We start from the raw sequence: 22,618 nt of genomic DNA, 5'->3' as shown, positions 1-22,618 counted from the left end.
CTGCCTCCGCTATTCAAGCACTATTTCAACGTAAATGTTTAAACATCATCAAATCAACAAGGCTATATATGCTTAGTTTAATACACTGAAAACAAATTTAAAGATACCAAAAACAATTTAGTCCAATCAATGTGGCTAAATATCATGTGGCTGTCCATGGTACTGATTTATCTGTGTGTGTGTGCGTGTGTGTGTGCGTCCGTGCTCATGCAAGTAAAACAAAAAATGTTGACTCACCCTACTTGTAGACTAGTTGAACGCCAATGCCATCCTCCTCTCTTTCATGTTGGCAAAATGGTTTATGGCTCAGTCATACGGTACACTTTTATTTTTGTTGTCATAGGCTACCTAGCTAAAATGTTTGCTAGCTTCAGTTCCTCGCATGGGCAACAATGAACCAGCTAAGTTAGCTAGCTAGCTAACGTGAGCCTACTAGGATACATCTAGGCTACATATTGAACTTCAATCGTCTCAGGCCAGTGGCACAAAATATGAATTTATTGTTAGATCAGAATTGCCATCAGAATCATTGGTCTGTACAGAGAATTAAGCCAAAAACACAAGTCCAAATCCCCATCTCCATCCATGGCTTAGGAAAGGCCCGATTTAGCAAGCTAGCTACTGCAGGACATCAACACAGCAGATCAGAAACAGACAAGTTTGAAAATGATGTTTTGCTTAGGAATTGTTTTGATTTGCTCTGAAGCCAAATCCAAACTGGCTTCCCTTGGTCGGGCATTTTGCTGCACCAAGACAACCCACAGTTCAGCTCAGCTCAACGATGATTGGCTAATTATTTTAGGCCAAATACCAAATGGACAAATGTACAGGTCTCAATCAATCAATCAAATGCTACTTCGGCAACATGTTATACTCTTTTGGTCCAAACAGCATCAGATACATGGGCTACACATACTGAGATTCAGCCACTTGCTAATTTATGGAAATGTATGAAAACACAGAGAGACGAAAGATAAATTATTTTAGAATTTTTATTGGTTAAATATTTGGGGACGCCTGGCTTCCCTTTGAATCCACTGCCCATCAGCAACACATAGTGATTCATAACTAGTTAACTAATAGCTACAGTATGTCAAACCAGTGGCTAGGCTACTAACATAACAATCATTAAGCAGGTGATTTTAATGTGTTTATGTCATGAAGTTCTGTGCTTTGGTGCTTCTCTTTCATCTTTAATGCCGAGCGATTAGTGCTTTTTGAGGTCGGTTCGGATTGATTATTAAAAAAATGATCACGGGTTTCGATGCATTATGTGGGTTGAATGCTGTAACACTGAATAAAATAATGAATACAAGTCCAATGATGGTAGTGACTGCCCATTACTGCTCATCACTTATTAACCATCATATATTACATTTCCTTTACTTTAAATCAAATATTTGTTTTATTTTATGACTATGAGCCTATGCTGTCTGACAAAATCACTGTTTTAGGAGTTTTTCAAAGTAATTAAGGCATACTTTTATGGTTGCTGAATACCAACTATCAATCACTTAGATCATGTATTTTCAGGCTCGCGAAGCAACTGCTTTCCATCCCTCTAGATCGTGGGTTCTCTCTTCTCTCAGTCTCCATGTCTGCTCCTCACAGACCGGACAAGTTTAACACTAGAACCGCCATAGCCGAACGGCCACTAGCGTTTGATTTTGTAAATAAAAAAATCTGCTCCCCACCAAAAAACTATGTCCTGCCCCTTTCCTGACTTTCCCTAAATGTTTTTATTTTACACTGCTCGTTTGTCAGAATTTTGAAATCACAAACAGAAAAGTATTTAGAGCCTTCTTACCCATTTTTGTCACACCTATTCCCAACTTAATCCCCCAAGACATTGTGCTGTAGGTCGTTGGTACCCAGCCAGGCGCTAATGCGACTCTCTTTCCTCACTGAATGAACGGCAAATGGATGAATGGGCAATAATTATGCACCTTCACAATTGAATTTAAATTAGGCCTAACTGAATGATAAGGAGGGTGCATGATTAGGAAGGTGAAGAGGTTGATTTAATTTAGAAAGACAATAGTGTAATGATGAGTTTGTGTTATGCCTATTTATCAGCGTTGGCGCTCAGTTAATAATTTGACCTCGTGCCTTGCAGGTTGATAACATTCTCTTTTACGTTTTACTTTGTAAAAATAAGCTGTTGAAGGACTGTTTTATATACTGTAACTCTATAACTAATCAAATGTATTGTAAGGTAAATGAAAACATGCTATATGTTGCAGTAGGTCTTTAGAATAATGCAAAACATATCCTTGACTCTATCCAAGTTGATGAGCGGGAAACAAACGATGCCAGTCAGCCGGCACAGCCGGTCAATTGAAACTACACCTAAACTATACCAAAACTAATTTCACACATAATAAGAGTTAGCCAATAGACAAGATTACATTTACAATAATCTGATGAGTGACAATATTAAGCCTATAAATTGTCAAATTGTACATGAAGAGATGGGCGCATTTTGAAATTGACAGATGCAGGAAAAGGAGCATCGCTTTATCAAATCCTCCTTCAGGGTCACATGCAGGTAAAATATTTTCATTTCTATGACACTTATCTTTTTCAAATAACTCTCAAAATTCAAGAGGTGCAGCTCTATTTCCAAATCTAATCTTTTCCAAGAATGTCCGTGCTCTGGCTGTGCAGCAGGCCCCTAGTGGTTAAACTGTTGGGCCAGTAAACGAAAGGTTGCTGGATCGAAACCCTGAGCTGACAAGGTAAAAAATCTGTCATTATGCCCTTGAGCAAGGCAGTTAACCTACTGTTCCCGGGGTGCCAAAGATATGGCTGTCGATTAAGGCAGATCCCGTACAACGCTGTGTACTACTTCCTTCACAGAACACCTCACAAGTCCTCAACTGGCAGCTTCATTAAATAGTACCTGAAAAACACCAGTCTCAACGTCAACAGTGAAGAGGTGACTCCGGGATGCTGGCCTTCTAGGCAGAGTTGCAAAGAAAAATCCATATCTCAGACTGGCCAATAAAAATACAAGTTTAAGATGGGCAAAAGAACACAGACAATGGACAGAGGAACACTGCCTAGAAGACCAGCATCCTGGAGTCACCTCTTCACTGTTAATGTTGAGACTGGTGTTTTGCTGGTACTATTTAATGAAGCTGCCAGTTGAGGACTTGTGAGGAGTCTGTTTCTCAAACTAGACACTCTAATGTGCTTGTCCTCTTGCTCAGTTCTGCACAGGGACCTCCCACTCCTCTTTCTATTCTGGTTAGGGCCAATTTGCGCTGTTCTGTGAAGGGAGTAGGACACAGCATTGAGATCTTAACAGTTTTCAGCTGTGCTAACATAATTGCAAAAGGGTTTTCTAATGATCAATTAGCCTTTTAAAATGATAAACTTGGATTAGCTAACACAACGTTCCATTGGAACACAGGAGTGATGGTTGCTGATAATGGGCCTCTGTATGCCTACTGTATGTAGATGTTCCATAAAAACAAATCTGCTGTTTCCAGCAACAATAGCCATTTCCAACATTAACTATGTCTACACTGTATTTCAGATAAATTTGATGTTATTTTAATGGACAAGAAATGTGCATTTCTTTCAAAAACAAGGACATTTCTAAGTGACCCCAAACTTTTGAATGGTAGTGTACATATGATATGAGTAAGGCAAAATATGTAAACACTATTAAAGTGACTAGTGTTCCATTATTAAAGTGGCCAGTGGTTTAAAGTCTGTGTGTATAGGGCAGCAGCCTCTAATGTGCTAGTGATGGCTATTTAACATACTGATGGCCTTGAGATAGAAGCTGTTTTTCAGTCTCTCGCTCCCAGCTTTGATGCACCTGTACTGACCTCGCCTTCTGGATGATAGCAGGGTGAACAGGCATTGGCTTGGGTGGTTGTTGTCCTTGATTATCTTTTTGGCCTTCCTGTTTTGGCCTTCAAGTGCTGTAAGTGTCCTGGAGGGCAGGTAGGTTGATGCATTGGGCAGACAGCACAACCCTCTGGAGAGCCCTGCTGTTGTGGGCGGTGCAATTGGCGTACCAGGCAGCGATACAGCCCGACAGGATGGTCTCAATTGTACATCTGTAAAAGTTTGTGAGGGTTTTGGTGCCAAGTCAAATTACTTTAGCCTCCTGAGATTGAAGAGGTGCACACCGAGGAACTTGAAGCGTTCTACCTTCTCCACTGCTGTCCCATCGATGTGGATAGGGAGGTGCTCCCACTGCTCCCTCTGCTGTTTCCTGAAGTCAATGGATGAATGGGCGATAGAAACCAGATAGAAATTAATAATGGTGCATGTTACTTTAGTTCAGTTTTGGTTAGCTGCAGATGTCGATGTGGATAGGGGATAGGGGGTGCTCCCTTTACTGTTTCCTGAAGTCAGTGGATGAATGGGCGATATAAACCAGATAGAAACTGATAATGGTGCGTGTCACTTTAGTTCAGTTTTGGTTAGATGTCAAAGCCAAGTACTTGCTCAATGGCTTTCCATATCTGGAGAAAGATGAAACCAGGCCAGCGGGTGAGCGATTTTCTGAGACTGTGGGTTTGAGGCTCGTGGAGCCTTCCATGGGCAAAGACAGAAATGTGACCATGGACAACTTATTCACATCAATTTCCCTGGCAGACAAATTGATTGCAAATAAGACTAGCCTGCTTGGAACAGTGAACAAACAAAGGCGGGAGCTGCCCCCCTCTGCGTGAAGCAACATACCAGTGGAGCTGTGGTAAAGCAACACTCATGGTGTACAGATGTAAAATAAATACGTGTTTGCATCCGCAGCACCATGCATCCCATTGTTGCCATCGGCAGTGACCAGAAACCGGAGACGGTGACAGACTGCAATCGCACAATGGTATATATCTCTGCCATATACAGATAGCCTTTCCACCTGCCAAACACCAAATATGGTCCCCTTTTATTATATTACATTCATATTATTACTATTAGTATTATTATTCTATATAATTCTAACCTATTCTATTTTATGTAATAGTTTAGTGTAGGTGCACTCGACCAGATGGCAAGACTGTGCTCTGTAAAAGGAGGTACTCGCAGCTCTCCTGTTGTGGTGTTTTACAACGTGCTCGACATGGGTGCTATCAACGCGTACGTGTTGTACAAGCAATGCCTTGATAAGACAGTCAGCAGGAGAGATTTCATCATGGATCTGGCATGTGAGCATTGTGAGAACCACATGAACGCCAAGAAAGAAGCTACAGCCGTCAAGCAGGCTGCCAAGGCAGCAGGTCCTGCTCTCCCTCTTCCCCAAGCACCACAGTTCCCACTCGGGAAAAATAAGACAATGTCAAGTAGTTCGCATGCGGAATGAGGCACATTTGTTCACACAAAGCCCCGAAGCTGTGTGTTGACTGTGGACCCGAAGCATAAAGAGAAGACGCGATTGATTCATGTGTAAAGGCACGGGTAGAAGGGCATAATACAGTGTCTGATACGATCAACAAATGACTGTTTTTATATCTTGTCATGAATATATTTCCACAAATATTTATTCATGCAATTAATCCTTTGCAATTGTTCATGCACTGGTGCTTTTGTTTAGGAATACAGCAAATTATTTCACCTGCGCAGCTGGCTGTTTGTATTATTATTATTTATCACGTTTCAGGAGAAGACCCAGATGCAGACAGTGTCAAAGTGACAACGTTTATTACTAGAACAGGGGGCAGGCAAAACCACAGTCCAAGGGCAGGCAGAGGTCAGTAATCCAGATCCGAGTCCATAAGGTACAGAACGGCAGGCAGTCTCGGGGTCAGAGCAGGCAGAGGTCAATAATCCAGGGTGGTGTGACAAGGTACAGAACAGCAGGCAGGCTCAGGGCAGGCAGAAATGGTAAAAACCAGGAAAACTAGAAAACAGGAACTAGAAAAAAGACAGCTGCGAGGGGAAACCGCTGGTAGGCTTGATGAACAAAACAAACTGGCAACAGACAAACAGAAAACACAGGTATAAATACACTGGGGATAATGGGGAAGATGGGCGACACCTGGACAATTATTATTGTAGCGGTTTTCTAGTGGTGATGAAAGAGAGTCGGACCAAACTGCAGCGTGTCGATTGCGATCCATGTTTAATATAACAAAAAAACACGAACTTACAAAAAACAATAAACGAAACCGAAACAGCCTATCTGGTGCAAACTAACAACGAGTACACATAGGACACTAAGGACAATCACCCACGACAAACTCAAAGAATATGGCTGCCTAAATATGGTTCCCAATCAGAGACAACGATAAGCACCTGCCTCTGATTGAGAACCACTCCAGACAGCCATAGACCTTGCTAGACAACCCACTAAGCTACAATCCCAATACCACCACCAAAACCCCAAGACAAACACACCACAATTACAAAAACCCCATGCCACACCCTGGCCTGACCAAATACATAAAGATAAACACAAAATACTTTGACCAGGGCGTGACAGAACCCCCTAAGGTGCGGACTCCCGAACGCACCTCAAAACAATAGGGAGGGTCCGGGTGGGCGTCTGTCCATGGTGGCGGCTCCGGCGCGGGACGTGGACCCCACTCCTTTAATGTCTTAGTCCCCTCTCCCTTCGTCCCTGGATAGTCCACCCTCGCCGCCGACCATGGCCTAGTAGTCCTCACCCAGAACCCCACTGGACTGAGGAACAGATCGGGACTGAAGGACAGCTCGGGACCGAGGCAGCTCGGGACTGAGGGGAAGCTCGGGAGTGAGAGAAAGCTCAGGAGTGAGAGAAAGCTCAGGAGTGAGAGAAAGCTCAGGAGTGAGAGAAAGCTCAGGAGTGAGAGGAAGCTCAGGAGTGAGAGGAAGCTCAGGAGTGAGAGGAAGCTCAGGAGTGAGAGGAAGCTCAGGCAGGTAGATAGATCTACCAGCTCCTGGCTGGCTGGTGGTTTCAGCAGATCCTGGCTGACTGGCAGATCCTGGCTGACTGGCAGATCTGGAAGAGTCTGGTTGACTGGCAGATCTGGAAGAGTCTGGTTGACTGGCAGATCTGGAAGAGTCTGGTTGACTGGCAGATCTGGAAGAGTCTGGTTGACTGGCAGATCTGGAAGAGTCTGGTTGACTGGCAGATCTGGAAGAGTCTGGCTGACTGGCAGATCTGGAAGAGTCTGGCAGACTGGCGATGCTGGGCAGACCGGCGGCGCCGGGCAGACTGGCGGCGCCGGGCAGACTGGCGGCGCCGGGCAGACTGGCGACGCTGGGCAGACTGGCGACGCTGGGCAGACTGGCGGTGCTGGGCAGACTGACGACGCTGGGCAGACTGACGACGCTGGGCAGACTGGCGGTGCTGGGCAGACTGGCGATGCTGGGCAGACTGGCGATGCTGGGCAGACTGGCGATGCTGGGCAGACTGGCGATGCTGGGCAGACTGATGGCGCTGGGCAGACTGGCGATGCTGGGCAGACTGGGGGCACTGGCGGCGCTGGGCAGACTGGCGGCACTAGCTGCTCCATATAGGCTGACAGCTCTGGCGGCTTCTTACAGACTGACCGCTCTGGCGGCTCCGTGCTGACTGGCAGCTCCTTGCAGACTGGCAGCTCCTTGCAGACTGGCAGCTCCTTACAGACTGACAGCTCCAGTGCAGACTGACAGCTCCGTGCAGACTGACAGCTCCGTGCAGACTGGCTGCTCCATGCAGACTGGCTGCTCCATGCAGACTGACAGCTCTGGCTGCTTCATGCAGACTGACAGCTCTGGCTGCTCCATGTAGACTGGCTGCTTCATGCAGACTGGCAGCTCGGGCTGCTTCATGTAGACTGACAGCTCTGGCTGCTCCATGCGGACTGACAGCTCTGGCTGCTCCATGTAGACTGACTGCTTCATGCAGACTGGCAGCTCGGGCTGCTTCATGTAGACTGACAGCTCTGGCTCCTCCATGCAGACTGACAGCTCTGACTGCTCCATGCAGACTGACAGCTCTGGCTGCTTCATGCAGACTGGCAGCTCTGGCTGCTCTATGTAGACTGGCTGCTTCATGCAGACTGGCAGCTCGGGCTGCTTCCTGTAGACTGACAGCTCTGGCTGCTCCATGCGGACTGACAGCTCTGGCTGCTCCATGCAGACTGACAGCTCTGGCTGCTCCATGCGGACTGACAGCTCTGGCTGCTCCATGCGGACTGACAGCTCTGGCTGCTCCATGTAGACTGGCTGCTTCATGCAGACTGACAGCTCGGGCTGCTTCATGTAGACTGACAGCTCTGGCTGCTCCATGTAGACTGGCTGCTTCATGCAGACTGGCAGCTGGCAGGGCTGCTTCATGTAGACTGACAGCTCTGGCTGCTCCATGCAGACTGACAGCTCTGACTGCTCCATGCAGACTGACAGCTCTGACTGCTCCATGCAGACTGACAGCTCTGACTGCTCCATGCAGACTGACAGCTCTGGCTGCTTCATGCAGACTGGCAGCTCTGGCTGCGCTGAACAGGCGGGAGACTCCTGCAGCGCTGTGTCGGAGGAAGGCTCTGGCTGCGCTAAACAGGCGGAAGACTCCGGCAGCGCTGGAGATGAGGAAAGCTCTAACAGCGCTAGATAGGCGTGAGACTCCGGCAGCGCTGTAGAGGAGAAAGGCTCTGGCTGCGCTGAACAGGCGGGAGGCTCCGGCAGCGCTGTAGAGGAGGAAGGCTCTGGCTGCGTTAAACAGGCGGGAGACTCCAGCAGCGCAGGAGAGGAGAAAAGCGCTGGCTGCGCTGAACAGGCGAGGCACACTGAAGGCCTGGTGCGTGGTGCTGGAACTGGTGGTACTGGATCGAGGACACGCACAGGAAGCCTGGTGCGGGGAGCTGCTACCGGAGGGCTGGGGTGTGGAGGTGGTACTGGATAGACCGGACCGTGCAGGCGCACTGGAGCTCTTGAGCACCGAGCCTGCCCAACCTTACCTGGCTCGATGCCCACTCTAGCCCGGCCGATACGAGGAGCTGGAATATACCGAACCGGGCTGTGCACCCGCACTGGAGACACCGTGCGCTCCACAGCATAACACGGTGCCTGCCCGGTCTCTCCAGCCCCCGGTAAGCACAGGGAGTTTGCGCAGGTCTCCTACCTGGCATAGCCATACTCCCTGTAAGCCCCCCCCAAGAAATTTTTGGGGCTGACTCTCGGGCTTCCATCCGCTCTGCCGTGCTAGCTCCTCATAATGCCGCCTCTCTGCTTTTGCTGCCTCCAGCTCGGCTTTGGGGCGACAATAATCTCCAGGCTCATTCCAGGGTCCTTTACCGTCCAATTCCTCCTCCCATGTCCATAACTCCAGGTGGTGCAACCTCTCCCACTGTAGCTGCTGCTGCTCCTGCTGCTGCTGCCTCTGTTGCCTCTTCTCCTGTTGCTCCTTTGGGCGGCTACACTCCCCTGGTTTAGCCCAGGGTCCTCTCCCGTCGAAGATCTCCTCCCATGACCAGAAATCCTTGGTGAGCATCTCCTTTTTCGGCTGCTCCTGCCTGTTGACACGCCGCTTGGTCCGTTGGTGGTGGGTGATTCTGTAGCGGTTTTCTAGTGGTGATGAAAGAGAGTCGGACCAAACTGCAGCGTGTCGATTGCGATCCATGTTTAATATAACAAAAAAACACGAACTTACAAAAAAAAAAAACAATAAACGAAACCGAAACAGCCTATCTGGTGCAAACTAACAACGAGTACACATAGGACACTAAGGACAATCACCCACGACAAACTCAAAGAATATGGCTGCCTAAATATGGTTCCCAATCAGAGACAACGATAAGCACCTGCCTCTGATTGAGAACCACTCCAGACAGCCATAGACCTTGCTAGACAACCCACTAAGCTACAATCCCAATACCACCACCAAAACCCCAAGACAAACACACCACAATTACAAAAACCCCATGCCACACCCTGGCCTGACCAAATACATAAAGATAAACACAAAATACTTTGACCAGGGCGTGACAATTATAATTTTAGTTTCTTCTTTGTCTAAACAAGCTGTAACTGGACATGATTAATTACTATAACTCTATTACTAATCAAATATACAAATAAAGTTGATCAAATGGATTAAACTTTAATGTTTTAATTGCAAGGGAAATTAAAATAAGCTATAGGCCTATGTTTTTTCTAGGACTTTGTAGAATTATACAAAACACTTCCTTGACTCTATCTAAACATTTATATATTTTATATATTTCCACGCAAATTTCTTTATTGAATTAATCCTTTACAATAGTTTATGCACTATTTATCAAGCATTTATTTATCAAGCATGTTTGCGCACTTTGCGGGTTGATATGCATCTGATGCATATACTAAAGAGGACGCCTCGTAACGTTCCCTAGCGGATACTTATATGCTGAAAGGCCATGCGGTTCTAGTGTTAAGCGGGCGCACAATGGGTTATGGTCATTGTAGTTAATTACCACATTTTCTGCGCTAAACTATGTCGAATATTGGATGGTTTGAAACTACAACTCCCTGCTACATTGCACAGTTCAGGCTTCATCTGATTTATCTCTACAGAAACAGCTCACAAAAGAAGAAAAAAACATAACAAAATGGTATTCAAATCATTTAAGCAATTAGTTGTTTAAAAAACGAAAAATAACTGGACATTTTGGAATAATCGCTCAGCATTAGGGAAGGGAAAGGGAGAGGGGATACCTAGTCATTTGCACAACTGAATGCATTCAACCGAAATGTGTCTTCCGCATTTAACTCCTCTGAGTCAGAGAATAAGTGTAGGGACTCAGTACATTAGGACAGATACTGGCACCTAGGAAACATGGTGGTGTATCTGTGCTCCGGCACAGTTGCGTGGCTGCTGCTACACTGGCTTAATTGTTTAGAGTTCGATCACTCATTTTAGCCTGGCAGCATGGTTGACGGGTCAAGTTAATACATTATGTACTTTATATATTCTGTTATATTCAGCTGGATTAATGGTACAGATGAGAGACACACATTGAAGTACGTGCCAAAACTAGCGTGCTCTGTTTCTTACAGCAATGATTGGAATGCAATGATTGTACAATTGAAACAAAGAACAGTATGAAAAGCTACAGTACAGCAGCTTCAATACAGGTGTCCTTGTTGTATGTTTACTCCAGCTCTTTAATATCTGATCGTCAGTGGTTGAAAAAGTACCTAATTGTCATAGTTGAGTAAAAGTAAAGATACCTTAACAGAAAATTGCTCAAGTAAAAGTGAAAGTCACCCAGTAAAATACTACTTGAGTAAAAGTCTAAAATTATTTTATTTTAAATATACTTAAGTATGAAAAGTAAATATTTCAAAATATACTTCAGTATCAAAAGTAAAAGTATAAGTAATTTCAAATTCCTTAAATATGGCAAACCAGACGGCACGATTTTCTTGTTTTTTTTAATTTACGGATAGTCAGGGGCACACTCCAACAATCAGACATAATTTACAAACGAAGCATTTGTGTTTAGTGAGTCCACCAAATCAGAGGCAGTAGGGATGAGCATGGATGTTCTCTTGATTAGTGCGTGAATTGGACCATTTTCCTGTCCTGTTAAGCATTCAAAATGTAACGAGTACTTTTGGGTGTCAGAGAAAATGTATGGAGTAAAAAGTACATTATTTTCTTTAGGAATGTAGTGGAGTAAAAGTAAAAGTTGTCAAAAATAGAAATAGTAAAGTAAAGTACAAATACCCCAAAAAACGACTTAAGTACAGTAGTACTTTAAAGTATTTTTACTTAAGTACTTTACACCACAGTTGATCGTGTAATCAATTACAGCCAATAAGGAGTAAATATGACCAATAAAGGAAATCTAGGGGGGATTGGAATGACGACTCCAGGAGAGATATCTGCTCATGAAAAACGCTCAGATTACAGAGCTTTTAGACAGAGAGGAGGACTCGAAGACTCAAAGCATAAAAATTACACCTTTCATCTCCTGCAGTTTATCTGTGTAAATCTCACATTAACTGTACTGCGACTTGAATCAGCCCTTTCTACAAGGATGTCTCAAAGCAACCAGGGCAGTCCTGTCAACGGCAACTGCTACGGAGTGGGTCTAAAATACTATGTGTTTAAACACTGGGACAATGTGATCACAGCAAGGGTTACCATCAATGATAGTAGAGGGCAAACTCAACTCAGCTCACCCACCCCTTTTGCTTACCACTACATACAATAATAATGACCAACTGCAGATTTTGAGCCCATATTACTTTACTTCCACATTCAGTTGATTGGATCATCAGTGTTGTTATGATTCCTTCAACTGTAGCCCAGTCATAATATTAGTCAATGTTTTGGAGCTCCATTGAGCAGCTTTTGTAAATTCAAGATAACATCAAAGCTTTTATGGTGGTCCTGAAAGTGGTCCAACATCTAGACCACCCTCTACGATTCTCAGAAGTGTGGCAAACATTAGGATGTTGTAGAAAGCAGTGTTTCTCAGTGTGTGCATGTTCTGGGTACCTATCTACTGTATGACGGGTGATCTGAATGACTGGTATCAATCTGTCAGTTAGATGTAATAGCTTCTATCTGCTCCCACAGACCAGTGACTTGGCCCAGGTTCCAGAAGAGGCCGTCGCTCACAGCAGTCAACATGAACTCACCAGGAAGCACAGTGATAATGGTGAGTACTGTACACAGTGTACTCGGTGGAGTAAAGTACCTAAGTAAAAATACTGTAAAGTACTACTTAAGTTTTTGGGGTTATTTGTACTTTACTTTACTATTTATATATATTTTGTTTTACTTCACTACATTCCTAAAGAAAATAATGTACCTTTTACTCCATACATTTTCCCTGGCATCCAAAAGTACTCGTTACATTTTGAATGCTTACCAGGCTCGGAACTAAAAGCACAAGCATTTTGCTACACTCGCATTAACATCTGCTAACCATGTGTATGTGACCAATAAAATCTGATTTGATTTGACAGGAAAATAGTCCAATTCAAGCACTTATCACGAGAACATCCATGGTCATTCCTATTGCCTCTGATGGCGGACTCACTAAACACAAATGCTTTGTTTGTAAATTATGTCTGAGTGTTGGAGTGTGCTCCTGGCTATCTGTAAAACAAAAAAAGAAAATGGTGCCATCTGGTATGCTTAATATAAGAAATTGTAAATTATTTATACTTTTACTTTTGATCCTGAAGTATATTTTACAAATTACATTTACTTTTGATATTTAAGTACTGTATATTTAAAACAAAATACTTTTAGTCTTTTACTCAAGTAGTATTTTACTGGGTGACTTTCACTTTGACTTTTTCCACCACTGGGTGTACCAAGAGGCAGCCATTAGTGACACTGGGAAATAAACTTCTGTTATGTATAGACATTATGAATGAAACATTACTGACTACTTAATAATATCTCCATAATCTTAAAAATGCTATACCTAGAATTTCTCAGAATGTCACCCCTAAAGTGGAAGCTAGGTGAATTGCAACAGTACTAGGCTGCATTCAAAACAAATCTCCCCATCCCATGCATCCTATTTCTTCTAACATGGCGGAGGGTCGCACATGAGCCTTTTACTTTAGGCTTTAGTCCACCAGCTTCAAAGGGCTGTAAAAAATAATATTTTTTGTTATTGAAAATATATTTCATAGCAATTTAGATGGTATAATGATTCTCTACACTTTTCAGTGTTTGTTTTCTCATGTAAACGGAAATTGAGCAATTTTAGCATCCAGGAAATAACAGTGCGATTTCTACATTGGCCACTTGACCCGATTTCCACTAAATAACAAAGCCACAAAGTCAAAACAGCTTTCCCATTTTAAGAACAGATGCCGCTCCGGCCGGAAAAATCAATAGCCGAATATCACAGCCAATTACAACACTGGCGAGTAAGTAATATTGTGAAACACTATCATTCCGCTATTACTGCAGATATACACTGAGTATACAAAACATTAAGAAAATTATAGAACTTCAAGGTGAAAGTATTGCCAGAATAGGAATTGGACTGTAGTGAAAAGTTTATCATGATTGTATAACATACAGTATTTCAGAAAATCAATTATATCAATGTATGAATGAATCTTACGGAACCCGGGAGGTGACATTGCCTGAGCTTTTCCGTAGAATCCGTAGAAGGCCTTGCAAAACAATTGACCAATACACCAAACATGTATGTTACATACATTGAGTGTACAAAGATTAGGAACACCTGCTCTTTCCATTACATAGACTGGCCAGGTGAATTCAGGTGAAAGCTACGATCCCTTATTGATGTCACTTGTTAAATCCACCTCAATCAGTGTAGATGAACGGGAGTTAAAGAAGGATTTTTAAGCCATGAAACAATTGAGATATGGATTGTGTATGTGTGCCATTCAGAGGATGAAAGGGCAAGACAAAATATTTCAGTGCCTTTGAACGAGGTATGTAAGTAGGTGCCAGGCGCACCGTTTTGTCTGAAGAACTGCAATGCTGCTGGGTTTTTCACGCTCACCAGTTTCCCATGTGTATCAAGAATGGTCCACCACCCAAAGGACATCCATCCAACTTGACACAATTGTGGGAAGCATTGGAGTCAACATGGGCCAGCATCCCTGTGGAATGCTTTCAACACATTGTAGAGTCCATGCCCTGACAAATTGAGGCTGTTCTGAAGGCAACTACATATCAGAAAGTTGTTCCTAATGTTTGGTATACTCAGTGTATTACAGACATTTTCTGAAATTACAATGCAAAAAAAATAAAAATAAATCCAATGTGTCCTACATTTTTGGTAAAAAAAAGAGGTAATCATTTCATGGAGTCTGTGAAGGGAGAAACCACATGGTTTCTTCCTCATTAGAAGTTTCAGGATGCTTGTATCTAAACCAAAGTAGATCATTTTAAGATTGTTCTATATATCAGTTGGATTCTCTATAAGCTTAAGTATGAGGTCCTAAACCTAGCATGAAAGTGCATCCATGTAGCTGTGTCGGCTAATATAGTCAAAATGTTTGCCTTGGGGTAAGTTGAGCCAGTGGTTGAGCCAATGGCAAGTCGAGCAAATTGCAAGGCATTATTGCTGGGATATGAGGTGACAACAGGGCCTATAAATTTAAAAAAGGGTCTGATCCTTAAGAGGTTTAATACAATTATAAGTACAAAGTGTTTGTTAGGTGTTAAGTCTGAGTTAAAATATGCTTTAAATTATTAAAAGATAAAAGAGCGATTGTGTTGAATTGTGTTTCGGAAATAAAGATAGACATGGTCTTTAAAAGGTAGTGGTACAAATGAACTCAGTACAGAAATGTGTATGCTGCTTCACTTACCCTGTCCTGCCGCTCTCCTTACCTGCCGCCGCTCTCCTTATCTTTTCTGGACAAGCTATGTTTTCAAAACTGTAATATTTACATGAATTCTGATTCTTTCCAGGGATACAAAACATCCTGAAATACAGTATATGTAAATATATTTGTTAGAAATAATAATATATTTCCCTTGACAGAGTGATGTGGAATTAAAGAACTGCTCAACTTACCCCACTCTCCCCTACTTGCATCTCAGTTCTATGTATGGGTACAGTACTCAGAGTAAGATCTCAAAGACACATTTAATTATAGGAGAAATAAGCCAATGAGCCTGACCTTTTGCTTACAGTAGCATTCACCCAGAACAATGAAGTCAAAGAAAGCACACTATTCAAAATGCCATTTGAAGCTCCACACAAAGAATATCATCTGTCCCATAAGGATAGAGAAATAGAAGCATTGTGCTGTGTTCCTCTCTGCTTGCCACATGTAGAGACTGGTATTTCTACTCAACCATATTTGAATATCTGGACAGGGCTCAGTAGGGAAAAAATGACCCAAACTTAAAGTATGAGAATCTGCCCCGTTCGTAGTCCCATCCGAATACCCTGTGGCTTTCTGAAATATGTATTTATTCATGAAATAGCTTCTCTACCTAAGCTTGTAAAATGAATGCTTAGGTTTATTCCAGGACATTCAGTAGATAAAATCCCACTGCTGTAGAGATTCAACCAAGCTTCTCTGTCTTCTAAAGCTTTGATAATTTAAGTATTTGTCATTGATATGTGGTGATTTATTGAATGTTTTGTGTTCCAGTGTTCACATCACTTGAGAACGGGACGGAGCCCATTCCCTATTGCCATGTGGCTGAGAGGAAACCTGATGATTCACCGGTAAGGAGCCCAAGCACTTAATATACAGTATAGTATGAAGATGGCGATGGCGCTGTACTGGATGGCTGCCATTTTGAAAGCTTTCAACGCAACTTTGCTATTTTGTAGTTTATTTTTAGTTTATTTTCATGAAATGTATCCACTATCATTTCTTACAACCGACAAGAACTTTTGAACATCAGATTGGCAGTTAATTACCTCAATATCGGCTTTGACTTCAACTCATCTGCCCTGGGCCCTTTCTGTAATTCCGACCCAATTTTCAACATTACAATGACAAGAGTGTGGGGTAGGGCTGTTACGGTGACCGTATTACTGCCACACCGGCGGTCATGAGTCATGACGGCATTCAAATTCCAGGTGACCGTTTAGTCACGGTAATTAGGATTCTCCAAGTTCTGATGCTGCTGATGGTCATTAGTAGCCTACCAAACTTGCTAACTGCCTGGTACTCCCTTTAATCACTCTGACGTCAATGCAAATGTAAATCAAACATTTTATAGCAGAACCATGAGCTCATGTTATGCAACATTTCTATAGGCTTTGCAATTGCGTGAGAAAACAGAGTGATGGCCTCTATTAAAAAGAGGAGGATCCCATTACCTTTCTATAGGTTAGGCCTACTATATTTATTTCTCAACTTTCCTAATATTATTAAGCACATTCCTTCTCTTTAAAACAGGAGTATAGCCTACCTCACTGGTATGAAAATGAACCACGGGAAAAGCGCTCTCCATTTGCTATTTAAGTGCATAGATGTATTTTTTTCCACTGCACCTGTTCCGAGACAGGTGCGTGATAATGGTCCATTCTGGATCAAAACAAATTTCACCCGTTTATTAATTTGTATATGTAAAGACAAGATTGAACCAATAATAGTGTGATGGGTGACAATATTAGCCTATCACTTGTGAATGATATATTATCACTTGTGAATGATGACCAGCATTTCTTTTTTTACTTTTTCAAATCATAGTCACACACCTGTAGCCTCTATGTTTTGATCACAACTAAAGTTGGCAAATAACTTCTTAAAAGTAAGCATTCATCCGATTTACAAGGGGTATAGAGCCTAACTGGCATACATAAGCTGCGTGTGAGTTTCAAATTTGGGAAAGATCATTTTCACCATAACATGGTGTTTTCCAACTTATGGAACATTCACGCTTATAGCCTGCTGCCGTGTGCGCATTGCTGCGCTTATAATGTGAAGAAATAGCCTCATAGTTTATCAACATTTTAAGCTAAACATTCTCATCTGTTGCATTAGGCTCATTGCTTAAAACATGTTTTTTGATGCTAGTGGTTGTATTCATTTGCGATCTATCGCATCCCACAACTGTCCCGGACAATGTTTTGAATATTTATTTCTCACACAGAATACGTCAACATTTGTACTATGGGGGATAGTAGATTGACATATGCTAGTGCTTTTGCTGTTCGTTAAGGCCTACTAATCTTGTTGGCTGATGAAAAGTAAATGTGGACAGTTCTTCCAATATATTCAATATGTGCCTCAGAATTGGATAAGGACGCGTGAAGTTGTGTCCCCGATGTGTCTGTCTTCACTTGTAGCCTTTGAGATAGACCCGATCACGTGACTGAGAGCCATGTGAGTGAGAGGCACACAGCTCAAGGGCACAACGGCCACTGGACGCAAAAGGCATGGATTTTTTTTAGGGGGCATTACAGCCGCACAAAGGGGATGCAGCCGGGAAATTCGAGGCATTATCGAGTGCATGTCAAATTGTGAATGAGATACTGATGAAGTGTGTACAGCCTGCGCAAAAACAAAGCAGAACTCATACCTTTCATGCGGCTTTGTTCAAATCATCATTAGAGTCGCATCATGCAGCCTTAGAATGTATAAAAAATCTAAACATATAGCCCAACATTTGTGTTACAACCAAAGTTACATAAATAACTCTAAGCATACTTGTTTCTTTGTTAACCGCTCAACACAGAATAGCCGCATGTGCGCACTCCCTCAATCGTTTGGAGAAAATATCCTTTCTATTTTATTCAGCAAATTTTGTCTGCTAAATAAACTAGTAGCCTACAGCCATATGACATAGCCAGAACAGGGCCTAACATCAAATCAAATTATATTTGTCACATGCGCCAAATACAACAGGCCTTACAATGAAATGCTTACTTACAAGCCCTTAACAACAATGTAGTTTAAAGAAAAATAAGTGTTAAGAAAGTATTTACTAAAATAAACTGAAGTAAAAAAGAAAGAAAGAAAAGAAAAAGAAAATAACAAATAATTAAGGAGCAACAATAAAATAACAGTAGCGAGGCTATATACAGGGGATACCGGTACAGAGTCAATGTGCAGGGGCACCAAAGAATAAAGATATAAACTTGCCGTTTTCACATACAGTGCCGTGAAAAAGTATTTGCCCCCTTTCTGATTTTCTCGATTTTGGGTCATTTTTGATACTGAATGTGTCACGTTCGTCATAACAAGGATACCAAGGCGCAGCGTGATATGAATACATTCTTCTTTATTAAACGAAGAACACTAAACAAAATAACAGAATGAACGTGAAGCTATATAAACCGAGTGCTGACAGGCAACTACACATAGACAATAACCCACGAAATACCCAAGGAATATGGCTACCTATAGTGCCTTGCGAATGTATTCGGCCCCCTTGAACTTTGCGACCTTTTGCCACATTTCAGGCTTCAAACATAAAGATATAAAACTGTATTTTTTTTATGAAGAATCAACAACAACAATTGGGACACAATCATGAAGTGGAACGACATTTATTGGATATTTCAAACTTTTTTAACAAATCAAAAACTGAAAAATTGGGCGTGCAAAATTATTCAGCCCCCTTAAGTTAATACTTTGTAGCGCCACCTTTTGCTGCGATTACAGCTGTAAGTCGCTTGGGGTATGTCTCTATCAGTTTTGCACATCGAGAGACTGAAATTTTTCCCCATTCCTCCTTGCAAAACAGCTCGAGCTCAGTGAGGTTGGATGGAGAGCATTTGTGAACAGCAGTTTTCAGTTCTTTCCACAGATTCTCGATTGGATTCAGGTCTGGACTTTGACTTGGCCATTCTAACACCTGGATATGTTTATTTTTGAACCATTCCATTGTAGATTTTGCTTTATGTTTTGGATCATTGTCTTGTTGGAAGACAAATCTCCGTCCCAGTCTCAGGTCTTTTGCAGACTCCATCAGGTTTTCTTCCAGAATGGTCCTGTATTTGGCTCCATCCATCTTCCCATCAATTTTAACCATCTTCCCTGTCCCTGCTGAAGAAAAGCAGGCCCAAACCATGATGCTGCCACCACCATGTTTGACAGTGGGGATGGTGTGATCAGGGTGATGAGCTGTGTTGCTTTTACGCCAAACATAACGTTTTGCATTTGTTGCCAAAAAGTTCCATTTTGGTTTCATCTGACCAGAGCACCTTCTTCCACATGTTTGGTGTGTCTCCCAGGTGGCTTGTGGCAAACTTTAAACAACACTTTTTATGGATATCTTTAAGAAATGGCTTTCTTCTTGCCACTCTTCCATAAAGGCCAGATTTGTGCAATATACGACTGATTGTTGTCCTATGGACAGAGTCTCCCACCTCAGCTGTAGATCTCTGCAGTTCATCCAGAGTGATCATGGGCCTCTTGGCTGCATCTCTGATCAGTCTTCTCCTTGTATGAGCTGAAAGTTTAGAGGGACGGCCAGGTCTTGGTAGATTTGCAGTGGTCTGATACTCCTTCCATTTCAATATTATCGCTTGCACAGTGCTCCTTGGGATGTTTAAAGCTTGGGAAATCTTTTTGTATCCAAATCCGGCTTTAAACTTCTTCACAACAGTATCTCGGACCTGCCTGGTGTGTTCCTTGTTCTTCATGATGCTCTCAGCGCTTTTAACGGACCTCTGAAACTATCACAGTGCAGGTGCATTTATACGGAGACTTGATTACACACAGGTGGATTGTATTTATCATCATTAGTCATTTAGGTCAACATTGGGTCATTCAGAGATCCTCACTGAACTTCTGGAGAGAGTTTGCTGCACTGAAAGTAAAGGGGCTGAATAATTTTGCACGCCCAATTTTTCAGTTTTTGATTTGTTAAATCTTTTTGAAATATCCAATAAATGTCGTTCCACTTCATGATTGTGTCCCACTTGTTGTTGATTCTTCACAAAAAAATACAGTTTTATATCTTTATGTTTGAAGCCTGAAATGTGGCAAAAGGTCGCAAAGTTCAAGGGGGCCGAATACTTTCGCAAGGCACTGTAAATATGGTCCCCAATCAGAGACGACGATAAACAGCTGCCTCTGATTGGGAACCAATCCAGGTATCCATAGACATATAAACACAACCCCTAGACAATACAAAAACTACACAAACCACCCTTGTCACACCCTGAACTAACAAAAATAACAAAGAAAACAAAGATAACTAAGGTCAGGGTGTGACAGTACACCCCATCCCCGCCAAAGGTGCGGACTCCCGGCTGCAAACCTAAACCTAAATGGGAGGGTCTGGGTGGGCATCTGACCTCGGTGGCGGCTCTGGTTCTGGACGCCGCCCCCCTTCTTTACACTGAGTTCTCGCCATACACCCCAGGCTGGGGACCGTCGCTGGAGACCGCGGGCTGGGGACCATCGCTGGAGACCGCGGGCTGGGGACCGTCACTGGAGACCCCGGGCTGGGGACCATCGCTGGAGACCCCGGACTGTGGCCCGTCTTTGGAGGTTCCGGACTGTGGCCCGTCTTTGGAGGTTCCGGACTGTGGCCCGTCTTTGGAGGTTCCGGACTGTGGCCCGTCTTTGGAGGTTCCGGACTGTGGCCCGTCTTTGGAGGTTCCGGACTGTGGCCCGTCTTTGGAGGTTCCGGACTGTGGCCCCGTCTTTGGAGGTTCCGGACTGTGAACTGTCGTCGGACGCTCTGGACTGGGTACCGTCGCCGGACGCTCTGGACTGGGTACCGTCGCCGGACGCTCTGGACTGGGTACCGTCGCCGGACGCTCTGAACTGGGTACCGTCACCGGACGCTCTGGACTGGGTACCGTCGCCGGACACTCTGGACTGGGTACTGTCGCCGGACACTATGGACTGCCGAGGCGCACGGTAGGCCTGGTGCGTGGGGCCGGCACTGGTGGTACTGGGCTGGGGACACGCACCTCAGGGCGAGTGCGAGGAGCAGGAACAGGGCGTACTGGACCCTGGAGGCGCACTGTAGGCCTAGTGCGTGGTGCCGGTACTGGTGGTACCAGGCTGGTGACACACACATCAGGGCGAGTGCGGGGAAGAGGAACAGGGCGTACTGGACCCTGGAGGCGCACTGGAGGCCTGGTGCGTGGTGCGGGAACTGGTGGTACCGGGCTGGTGACACGCACCTCAGGGAGAGTGCGGGGAGGAGGAACAGGGCGTACTGGGCTCTGGAGGCGCACAGGAAGCCTGGTGCGTGGTGTTGGCACTGGTAGTACTGGGCTGGTGACACGCACCTCAGGGTGAGTGCGGGGAGGAGGCACAGGATACACTGGACCTGGACCGTGGAGACGCATTGGAGATCCAGAACATAGAGCTGGCGCAAACGTCCTGCCTGGATGCCCATTCTAGCCCGACAATTGCGAGGAGCATAACACGCTCTACCGCATAACACGGTACCTGACCAGTAACACGCTCCCCATCCCCACAGTAAGCACGAGGAGTTGGCTCAGGTCTCCTACCTGACTCAGCCAATCTCCTCGTGTGCCTCCCCCCCAAAAAAAATCTTGGGGCTGCCTCTCGGGCTTCCGTGCTAGCCGTGTACCTTCATATCGTCGCCGTTCCTCTATTCTCCGGTATTTTTCCTCGTAGTATCGCCGTTCCGCTTTCACTGCCTCTAACTCCTCCTTAGGACGGCAATACTCCCCCAGCTGTGTCCAGGGTTCTGCACCATCTAATATTTCCTCCCAGGTCCATCTCCCCATTAGGCTCTGTTCCTCCTTTTCACGCTGCTTGGTCCTTGTTTGGTGGGTTATTCTGTCACGTTCGTCATAACGAGGAGACCAAGGCGCAGCGTGATATGAATACATGATTCTTTATTCAACGAAGAACACTAAACAAACTAACAAAAATAACAAAACGAACGTAAAGCTATATAAACCGAGTGCTGACAGGCAACTACACATAGACAATGACCCACAAAATACCCAAGGAATATGGCTACCTAAATATGGTCCCCAATCAGAGACAACGATAAACAGCTGCCTCTGATTGGGAACCAATCCAGGCAACCATAGACATATAACCACCTAGATATACAACAACCCCTAGACATACAAAAAACCCTAGACAATGTAAAAACTACACAAACCACCCTCGTCACACCCTGACCTAACCAAAATAATAAAGAAAACAAAGATAACTAAGGTCAGGGCGTGACGGTATGTTATCAGAGCTTCAACCAAAACCTAATATTAGATAACGGGAATCTGAGTTTACAAATAACAAAACAAAATGGAGGCTTATTTTATTTATTTAATTAACAAAGTTTTGCAACGCC

General features: G+C 43.9%; 1 protein-coding gene across 1 annotated transcript in view; it reads left to right on the top strand.

Moving 5' to 3' along the window:
- The window catches only part of LOC112256477 (SH3 and cysteine rich domain), a 92,471-nt gene that overhangs the window by 33,914 nt on the left and 35,939 nt on the right, over window positions 1-22,618 (top strand). The window contains exons 6-7 of the mRNA XM_024429766.2: window positions 12,488-12,569; window positions 16,018-16,094. Of these exons, the coding sequence (XP_024285534.1) occupies window positions 12,488-12,569; window positions 16,018-16,094 (159 nt within the window). The remainder of the gene's footprint in view (window positions 1-12,487; window positions 12,570-16,017; window positions 16,095-22,618) is intronic.

Source organism: Oncorhynchus tshawytscha, linkage group LG08 (genome assembly GCF_018296145.1).
Source record: "Oncorhynchus tshawytscha isolate Ot180627B linkage group LG08, Otsh_v2.0, whole genome shotgun sequence".
Classification (NCBI taxonomy): Eukaryota; Metazoa; Chordata; class Actinopteri; order Salmoniformes; family Salmonidae; genus Oncorhynchus; species Oncorhynchus tshawytscha.
The sequence above is the reverse complement of the archived record's forward strand: the minus strand, read 5'-3'. Positions and strand labels throughout refer to the sequence as shown.